Source organism: Bison bison, unplaced genomic scaffold, assembly GCF_000754665.1.
Source record: "Bison bison bison isolate TAMUID 2011002044 unplaced genomic scaffold, Bison_UMD1.0 scf7180017864313, whole genome shotgun sequence".
Lineage (NCBI taxonomy): Eukaryota > Metazoa > Chordata > Mammalia > Artiodactyla > Bovidae > Bison > Bison bison.
In genome coordinates this window covers 2,909,515-2,919,590 of record NW_011494885.1, presented here as the reverse complement: position 1 = coordinate 2,919,590, position 10,076 = coordinate 2,909,515, and the positions used below count along the sequence as shown (strand labels likewise).

The following is a 10,076-nucleotide window of genomic DNA, read 5'->3' as shown; positions in this document are numbered from 1 at the left end:
AATGCTGGGAAAGAGTGAAGGCAGGAGGGGAAGGGGACAACAGAGGATGAGATGGCTGGATGGCATCACCGACTCGATGGACATGAGTTTGAGCAAGCTCTGGGAGTTGGTGATGGACAGGGAAGCCTGGCATGCTGCAGTCCATGGGGTCGCAAAGAGTCAGACACAACTGAGGGACTGAACTGAATCTTTGTTCAGTCGCTGAACAAAGTACAACATCCCAACAAAGGTAAGGCAGCCATTTGATGAAGAACATCAAGGCTTAGATACATACGGACACACGTGGGCGGACACAGCCATGAAGAAACATGTGGTCACCAATGAACAGACACAACACATCTATAGACACAGATACACAAAGAGACCTTACAGGAAAGAATACCCACCACTCACTCTCACACACACACACACACACACACACACACCATGCTGATACAATGCTCACTTAGGTGACCCAAACCCATACACGAAGTTCACAGGCCCACAGTCTCTAGCACACTCCCTTCCAGGTACCCATTCCTCCCCAACACGGTGCTGCGTGTCCATTCCCAGTCCTTCCGGGGCTGTCCTCCGTCTTCTGTAGTGCTGCCCCGGGGTCCCTCTGGGGAGGCTCAAGTCCCTTCTCAGCATTGCGTGGCAGGGAAAGGGTGCTGACTCACCCGTTCAGAGCAGTTCCCTCCCACAGCTCTTCCCACCCCCCCCCCGGAAGCCACCACCCCACCCTCCAGCACAGCCCAGCTGGGGTGACCCCTCACAGCTGAGCAGGAGGCTGGGGGCTCCCCAGAAGGTGAGCGTGTCTGACCCCGGCATGGACCCCAGGGATTCTTAGGAAAGAGTGAGAGTCCTCACTTCTCCTGCCTGCTCTGGAGCACAGAATTCATGGCAAGGTCACCAGGGCTTCTGACCCTCAGCGGCAAAGGTGGGGAAACCAACTGAGGCCTGGAGGGGGGTACTGTCTGAGACCCAGCAGGTCAGGGGAGCAGCATGGACTTCCTGAAGGCTCAACAGTGCCTGGCGGGGGCAGGAAGCTAGTGATAGGGAGGCTCCGGGCACCAGAGCACCCCCTCCCACCCCTGCAATTCCCCTGATGCCAAGACAGGACACTAGCCTGCCAGGCGTCATCCTTCATTAATATGAGAGAACTTCCTGAGTTCCCTTTGGTCTGGCTGGGGATCACGCAGAGTATGAGGGGGGAACCACGTGGCCAAGTAGGCCTGAGACACAAACACCAGGCACCCTCAGAGCAGGGCTGAGTGGTCCCTCTCCAGAGCCCCTGGTGTGGTCGGGGCTGGGGCACCCATCCTGGCGGAAGCTGGGACTGCCAGCTGGCCATGGGTGATAGGGAGCCGGGAGCCTGGAGATGGGGGAGAGGGGAGGGGATCGTGGTCATGGAGGCCGGGGTGACATGAGGACAGAGAGAGGAAGTCGGGAGCTGCCCAGTGTCCAGTCCTCGGGGTCAGGACCATTCTTCCCGGCCTTGGATGAGCTGGGATATCTACACAGGTTCTCGCCTTGTTTCAAAGAGGAGTCTCGGATGGGCCACTGGCCACGGTCAGTCCATCAGGCCCACGGAGTCAGTGTTGCCCCATTGTACAGACGAGGACACTGAGGTCCCCTGGCTTCCCTTCCTGGCCTTGGGACCACCCCATAGCAAGGAGGTGGTTAAATGGGGACAGGAACTCCAGTCAAATGGCATAAGATCTTGAATTTGTCATCTCTGCATTTAAATAGCCTCCCTGAAAAATATGGGGCATCTGAGAAGGTCTCTGAGGTCTTATCTGACCCTTGGGTGGGGAGGCAGCATGGGAAATGGGCTCAGTGGGAATAGGGACTGGTGACCGCTGTGCTGGCCGCGGGTACACACAGGCACACCACACAGGCAGGAGGGTGGTGCGGCTGGCAATGTGTCTGTGGAGGGCTGGGAGACATTCTGGAAGAGCAATGTTGGAGCCCTGGACTGGAGGGCTGTCTGTGGCTAAAATATTATTCCTTGATGTCAAGGTCACCAGCGCTTGGCCTGGGGCCCGGGAGGGCTGCTGGGGTGAGAGACAAGACGGCGGGAGGGCGCTCCCCTTTGATACTGACCAGTGGAAATCCTGGCGGGGGGGAGCTGTCCCCTTCCCGTGGATGTCAGGTCCCTCCTCCCCCGACGGCCTGCCCAGGGCTCAGCGGGGGCGGGAGTGTGTGTGAGCTGGGAGCCTGTGGACCAACGGGGCTCCAGGGACTGGCATTTCTTTTCTCTGGCAGGGCCACCTCTTCCCCCAGCCTTGTGGAAGGAGTGAAGTGTGTCCAGGGAACAGAAATCTCAGTTGCGCCTGGAAAACACTCCATAAGGGAAGAATTTCCCGGTCGTTTCTAAATCCTTAGGCAATGCCCTAACCCCGAGGGGCCTGAGCCTAGAATAGATGCCAGAGGCCACCCCCAGACCGCCTCGCAGACTGGCCGGCTATGCCGCTCAGGTCCTGTCCGGGTCCCCACTGGCGAGCTCCCCATTCCAGGGACATGATGACTCAGGTGATCCCCCCCAAGGTGCCACTGGGCAGTGCGGGGGAAGGCAGAAGGGTGCAGAGGCAAGAGCGAGCCGAGGAGGTGGCAGGTGGTTCAGGATGGGGTCCTTGAGAGGACGTGAGGAGGGAGAGGGAGGCGCGGGAGACGGATGGGTGTCTTGGGCAGGGAAGTGGAAGGGAGCGCGCCAGGGAAGGCGGGAGGGAGCCAAGGGGCCTCTGGAGAAAGCAGGGGGAGGGAAGGCGGGGCAGAGAGAGGAAATGAAAAGCCCGGGGCGAGCGATCGGGGCTAGATGAGTTCAGGAGCGAGGAGGGAGGGAAGTCTGGAGAAGCTGCCACTCGGAGCCGGACCCAGGGAGCAAGACCCTGGAGAAGGAGCGAAGGGGGACAGAGGGGCTGAGAGAGTCGGCAGAGGTGCGGTGAGGAGGGGCTGGGGAAGCAGAGATGCAGAGGAGGGGATAGGTCGGAGGAGACAGGGAGGGAGGGAAGGCAAGGTGAAGGGAGTGGACCAGGGAGGGGACTGAGCCAGAGCCAGAGCCAGAGGAAGAGAGAACTAGGGGCTTGGCAAGGGAAGGACTAGACGGAGAGACAGAGGTAGCGAAGGAAAGAAACAGGAGGGAGAGACGGGGAGGGAGCCTGGGGAGACAGAGGGCAGAGAGAGAAATAGATGCCCCAGAAGTGCGGAGGGTAGCCCGGGACTCCCCTCTGCCTCCAGCTGCACCAAGGACCCCAAGGGAGCAGGGAGCGAGGTGCTGGGCATCACTGGGGCGGACCCGTCTCCCCTTCCCTCGACACCTCCCACCCTCCACCTCCCGGGAACCCCTCCAGCCCCCCTCCCCGGGAGGCAGCCGGAGGCCGGGGATGGCAGATTCGTGCCGGAACCTCACGTACGTGCGGGACTCGGTGGGCCCGGCCACCAGCACCCTGATGTTCGTGGCGGGCGTGGTGGGCAACGGGCTGGCGCTGGGCATCTTGGGGGCGCGGCGGCAGTCGCGCCCCTCGGCCTTCGCTGTGCTGGTCACCGGGCTGGCGGTCACCGACCTGCTGGGCACGTGCTTCCTGAGCCCAGCAGTGTTCGCGGCCTACGCCCGCAACAGCTCGCTGCTGGGCCTTGCCCGGGGCCGCCCGGCGCTGTGCGACGCCTTCGCCTTCGCCATGACCTTCTTCGGCCTGGCCTCCACGCTCATCCTCTACGCCATGGCCGTGGAGCGCTGCCTGGCGCTCAGCCACCCCTACCTCTACGCCCAGCTGGACGGACCCCGCCGCGCCCGCCTGGCGCTGCCGGCCATCTACGCCTTCTGCACGATCTTCTGCTCGCTGCCCTTCCTGGGCCTGGGCCAACACCAGCAGTACTGCCCCGGCAGCTGGTGCTTCATCCGTATGCGCTCGGCCGAGCCGGGCGGCTGCGCCTTCTCGCTGGCGTACGCCAGCCTCGTGGCCCGGCTGGTGGCCCCCATCGTCCTCTGCAACGGCTCCGTCACCCTCAGCCTTTGCCGCATGTACCGCCAGCAGAGGCGCCACCAGGGCTCGCTGGTCCCCGGCCCCCGGGCAGGCGAGGACGAGGTTGACCACCTGATTCTGCTGGCTCTCATGACGGGCATCATGGCTGTGTGCTCCCTGCCTCTTACGGTGAGTCCCCTGGGCAGCTCTGGTGGGCAGTGGGGAGGAGGGCAACGCCCAGTTCTAGTCGCCACTGTTTGCGCCCACTTCATGGATGGGGAAACTGAGGCTCAAAGAGGTCAGAGACTTTGTCCACAGTCAGACAACTCCAAACTTTACAGAGACGTTTCTCCCCACTTGCTTATGCTCCATTTGACTCTTCCTGACCCTTGTCTCCCCTCTTCCACATCCCTAGCTCCCCACCTCTCCGCCAGTGTTACCCCCCCACCAACCTTCCCCTACCCCTGCAAGACTAATAAGATCCATCATTCAATACTGCACTTGTCTACTCTGTGCTCAGTGGTTTAGAAATCCCTTCTCTGATCATCTCGAGAATGATCTTACGCATCTATTCCACAAGCATTTAGCAAGAAATGTGACGAAGTTTCTGTGGGCATTTCTACAAAGGGTGGGGGGTGATGATGTATTTTGCCCACGATCACACAGAGGCAGGGCTGCACCCTGGGCTTCTCTGATGCCAGGGTCTGATCGCCTTGCCACCCTGCTCCCCACTTCTCCAGCCCCACCCATGTAGGTGCCCTTGGGCTCTCCTGGCCTCACCCCTTTCCTGCAGGAACTCCTGCCCTGCCCCTCCCAGAGGGCAGCAGGGCTGATCCTGGCCCTGTGGCACCCAGTCCTCCTGATACTGTCTGGACCTCAGCTTCTCTTTCTGCAAAATGCAAGGGCTAGGGTTAGAGTTGAGAGTCACCAAACCTTTGAGGGGGTGACGGAGGACTCAGAGATGGGACACACACACACACACAGCTCTAGGACCCAGCCTCGCTGCCCCACCTCTCTCCTCCTAGAGCTTTGCTGACTGTCTCCTGGGGCTTTCTCTCCCTCTGCCCCGGATGCATTTCTTATTTAGTTCTCATCTTATTTCTTTCCCCTTCTGACAGACCGCGCCTCCCTCATTTCTGCCAGTGAGCAAGGGAGAGGAGGGGGTCCAGAATGGGGTGTGTGTTGAGGGGTGGGGCAGAGGAGTCCTGGGGTGCTTTCTTGATCACTCTCTGCTTGCCCTCAGATCCGCGGCTTCACCCAGGCCATCGCCCCGGACAGCAGTGAGATGGGAGACCTCCTGGCCTTCCGTTTCAATGCCTTCAATCCCATTCTGGATCCCTGGGTCTTTATCCTCTTCCGCAAGTCCGTCTTCCAGCGGCTGAAGCTCTGGTTCTGTTGCCTGTACTCGAGGCCTGCCCAAGGCGACTCTCGGACGTCCCTCTCTCAGTCCGCCTCAGGGAGGAAGGACTCAAGTGCCCCCCCTGCTCTTGAGGGGAAAAAGGGGAACTGGGTGCCTTTGTCAGCTTGGGGCGAGGGGCAGGGCGGGCCCTTACCGGCTGTACAGCTACCCACCAGTACCGTGGGAACACCCTCCAAAGCGGGGTCTGAGGCAGCCTGCTCCCTCTGCTGACATCTGCCCGGTGAGCTCCCGCCCTGTCTTCCGGCCGCAGCTGCCAGAAATTCAGGGACATGACCGATGGCTGCGGGCGGATCAGCCCAGAGATGGTTCCTGGAGCCCTGCCGGCCGGAACATGGACCCTCTGGATTCAGGGGATGATCAGCTGCTATTTCTCCTTTCTCCGGGTGGCCACGAGGGGCTGCGGGAGGAGGGAGATGGGGAGAGGAATTACCCTGGAACATAAAAAGAACAGTTGTCTCAAAATATCCGGCGGCCTGGCTGGCCTGGTCTGGCCCTCACTTGCCCATCCATCTCACTGTCTAAATATTTAGAAGGCAGAAATGTTCCCAGCAGCTTCTGTGTGCTCAGGTCTGCTCTGGTTAGGGTTCTGCCTCTGATCTTCCTTCATTCAGGGTGCCCCTGATGCCCACCCCAAGGCCCCAGCAGACAGCCCTGAGCCCGGCTCTGTGGGGAGGCAGGGGGCCCAAGAGCCACCCTCTCTCTGCCTCATGAAACCTGGGATTTCCTGACAATTTCCCTGCCTCCCTTTCCTTCCCGATTCCCCATTGAACTTGGGAGGCCTGGTCCACCCCCCACCCCACCAGGGGAGAAGGGGCGACTGTTGCCTTGGGAGTGACACCACTGGACAGTTGCTTGGGAAAAACTGCATGGCTTGGTGAGTTGCAAGATGTGGACGGCGGGTGGCAGGAGAGGCTGGAGAATGAAGGGGTGAGAGCTACAGAACCCAGGGACGGCCCAAGGACTCAGACCTAAGTCCTGTACCTATCCCTGGATAAACAGCTGCCCCCCCAACCGCCCCTGCAGAGCCTGACCGCACCCCCTGTGTCCTTGGAACCCTCGCAAAAATGTCATTCATCCATTCATTCATTCAACAAATAGTGGGCCCTGAATCTACCAGGTGCTGGGGACACAAACCAGTCTCAACCTCACCTGGGACTCCTCTAGGGTGATTTCCAGCCTTCAATTCCTGTTCTGATAGCCGGGGCTTTTCCAGCCATCCACTCCTCTCTCCTCATTAGCCATCCCCTGCCTTTAGGCACCAAACTCAAGGGTTTTCCAGGAGTGAGCATGAAAGGAAGTGGTGTTTCGGGTGGTGGGAGGAGGTGAATGGGAAAGCCCCCAGACTCTCCCCAGCCCTGGTTCCACTTTCCCACTTGCTTCAGGGTTAAAGCAATCATTCTGCCCCTGGGCGGGATGAGAGTGGGGGTGGGTGGAAGAATAGATGAGGCAAGAGCTTCCTATAAAGACGGTGGCTAAAGTGAGTCCTCCACCTCGTGAGTTGCACCCTCCTGGCTCCAGCCTGCTATTATTAGAGCCACTCTACATAGGCTGGAATCAAGGTCCCGAGGAGGCAATCACCAGCCCCAGGGCACACAGCGAGGAGAACAAACAGCCTGCAGGTGGAGCTGGTTTGTTTTTTTTTTTTTTTTTTTTGGCTGTGTTGTGCAGCTTGTGGGATTTTAGTTCCCCATTCAAACCCAGGGCTCTTTGCAGTGGAAGCGTGGAATCCTAACCACTGGACCACCAGGGAATTCCCTGGTTTATCCTTTTATTTCCTTAATCCAGATGGGGTTAGTGAGTTTCCCTTGGTTTCCTTTCGTGTAGAATGGTGATCAGTGATCGTAATCTAGTACTTAATTTACAGGGCTGTGCTGAGGATTAAATTATTCAATTTAATCATTAAAAAGCAATTTAGCATAAGACCTGGAGTAAAGCCCACAGTATGTGTTACTGTTACTGCTGCTATTGCCGTGGCTATTGGTGTTTGTTGTCTTTGGCATCTGAGCACACGTGGCTTGAAAACAAAACTTTTCTCCATTGTTATGAATTGTTCCACGCTCCCCTGCCACCCCACCAAGTCACTTTGTTTCATTTGAAGGAGTGGCTGTGAGAGTTGAAAATAGATCAAGATGACTGCTTAATGGGTAGGGGGTTTCCTTTTGGGGGAATGAAAATATCCTGGAACTAGAGAGTGATGGTGGTTGTACAATGTCGTGAACGTACCAAATGTCACTGAATTGTACATTTTGAGATGGTTAAAATGGTACATTTTGTGTTATGGGTATTTTACCACAATTTGAAAAAAAAAAAAAACCCATGTAATACTGGACAAAAATTGAGGAAGTTTAGAAACTTTTATAGCAGTCTTGCCAGAGTCATATTGTATCGCTTGAATTTAATAATAAACATGTTGACTTGTACCAAAACAAACCAGAAAACGGGTCAAGCAACAGCAGATGGGGGTCCGGCCTTGGTTACCAAATCTGCCTCAACAGGAACCAACTCAAGGGACCTGGTGTGGAGGGGTTGTGTTTCAGGCAGGAGTCAAGGGCGCACCCTCCAGCCCCACCCCTGCCTATCCAGGTAAGATTCCCTGGGGTGGGGGTGTGCCTCCTCTCCCGGCCTCTGTTCTGGCCCCTCAGCTCACTGAATGGCAGCACAGGGCTGGGCTTTTGAACCCCCAGCCCCCCAAGGTGGGTGCCACTATCAGTCCTCGTTTTCGGATGTGGATTAAGGGAAGGAGAGGATTCAGTGTTGAAGCTGGTTTTCTGCTGACTTTTACCCACCAGGCCTAACAGCTCAGGACTCCGCCCCCTCCTCTGCGTCCCACTGTGGATGTCTAAGCTGTCCAACTCCTGCCCCATCTGCTCTGATCTGGAAGCTCCTCTCCCGGCTGGTTCCTGACTGCTGGGGTAGCATCTCCGCTGTCGGCCACGGTCCTGTCTGGAGTTCCTGTCTGAGTGGCCCCTCCCCTGCCTGCCAAGCTCCAAGGGCTCCCACTGCCTGGAGGCCAAGAGCCAAACTCCCACGCTCTCTGCTTAGCCATGGCAGAAAATCAAGATTTCCCCAAAGAGCACAAGACCTTTCAGGCCTCAACCTCTTTACTCATTGGGCTCACCCTTCCTGTAAGAGTGTTTCCCTTCTCCATTCATCAAGAGCACCCTTGCCTTTCAAGATCCCACTGAGGCTCCTCCTCATCCTTGAAGACGTCATCACTTCTCTCAGAGGCTCTAGGCACTTCCGGGGCTCTATGGTGGCCCTCGCTGTAGCCTGTAGCACAGACATCTGTTCATTTATTCAGCAGGCTTTGATTGAGGGCTTACTGTATGTCAGGTTTTGTCCCTGTGATGTTGGGGACACGGTGATGACAGATAGCCTTGGCCCTGCTTTCCTGGAGCTCACCGTTCAGAGTGGACAGGGCTGGGGGATTGGGACCAGGGAAAGTGGTGTCTAGGGAGAAGATCAGGGAGGGCTGCATGGAGGAGATGGCTTAGCCAGGATGGATCTGAGGACTGTAAGAAAGTGAGCCAAGTAAAGAGGAGAGCTTCTGTTCTGCTCAGGGTTCTACCTCTGGTTTCTAATGCTTCCTTTCTTTCATCTCTCATTCATTCATCAATTCAACATGCATTCCCTTGAGCCTGCTCTGGGCTCAAGGCGGCTCTGTGCCGTTAGGGAGACAGCAGTGACTGACATTGCCTTGGGCTTACCTTGCTTACAATCCAGTGAGAGTGACAATTTTTCTTCCCCCCTGCAGCATGTGGGATCTTAGTTCCCTGACCAGGGATCAAACCTGTACCCCATGCCAGTGGAAGTGCAGAGTTCTAACCACTGGACCACCAGGCAGTTCTCAGGGGGTGACAATTTAATAATCACAGAAATATGTATTATAATAAGCGGTAAAAATACAAACTTACAAGCTGTGAAATGTACCGAGATCACAGGGCAAGGGAGGTGCCAGCTCTGGTCTGGAGTTGGGGTCAAGAAGTGAGAGACTAGGAGCAAGTATGTCTCCTTCAAGGAGACTTTGTGCACTTTTAACTTCATTTCTTTATTCATTTCTGATTTTGGAGCACAGATGGGACTTAAGCATGCACGCCCATATACACCCTGGCGGGTCCTGGGGAGTTGCTGCTTTCTGGTCCCTCTGTAGTCACTGCCCCACCTGCTGGCCACAGTGGGAATGACACTGAGAAGTGGTCCCACAGCCACTCCCTCCCGCAAGTGAGGGGAGCCTGGGGTTTCTCTCCTGTGGGCCCCGGTTGGGCACCTCCACGAGTGTCCCCCTGCCTCGTCACTTTCTCAGTGACAAGCTTTGAGCTGACCCAGCGGATCCATGAGCCTGAGTTGGAAATGACTTCCACGACCAGCATCAGCTGATGCGTGCTCCTCCGCGTCTGCCCGTATCCATTAGCAGTGCAGAGTGCCATCTCTGTGCCTGTGGTTAATAAAGAATGGGAAGGGGAAGTCATGCCTTTTTAATAATGCAGGTTGTATGGGAGTAAAAGTCTTTCAAAAACTAGGGCCCAAGGAGGGAAATAATCGACAGGCAATAGAGAAGTGCAGGCAATGCGCTGCGGTGGTTAAAAGCGTGGGCGTTTGGGATGTGAATAACCTGGGGTTCAAGTCCCAGTGCAGCCACTTCCAAGAAGAGTGCTGTGAGAGGCTTTACTGCCCAGGCCTCTGTTCCTTTCCTGTAAGCTTTTTTTTTTTTT

The 10,076-nt window shown here is 56.9% G+C and overlaps 1 protein-coding gene across 1 annotated transcript; it reads left to right on the top strand.

The window, feature by feature from the left end:
- Positions 1-2,519: 2,519 nt before the first annotated feature.
- Positions 2,520-7,820, top strand: PTGIR (prostaglandin I2 (prostacyclin) receptor (IP)). The gene is made up of 2 exons (XM_010852638.1): positions 2,520-4,133; positions 5,188-7,820. Exons 1-2 carry the CDS (start codon positions 3,366-3,368, stop codon positions 5,572-5,574), a joined length of 1,155 nt encoding a protein of 384 aa, XP_010850940.1. The 5' UTR covers positions 2,520-3,365; the 3' UTR covers positions 5,575-7,820.
- Positions 7,821-10,076: the final 2,256 nt, after the last annotated feature.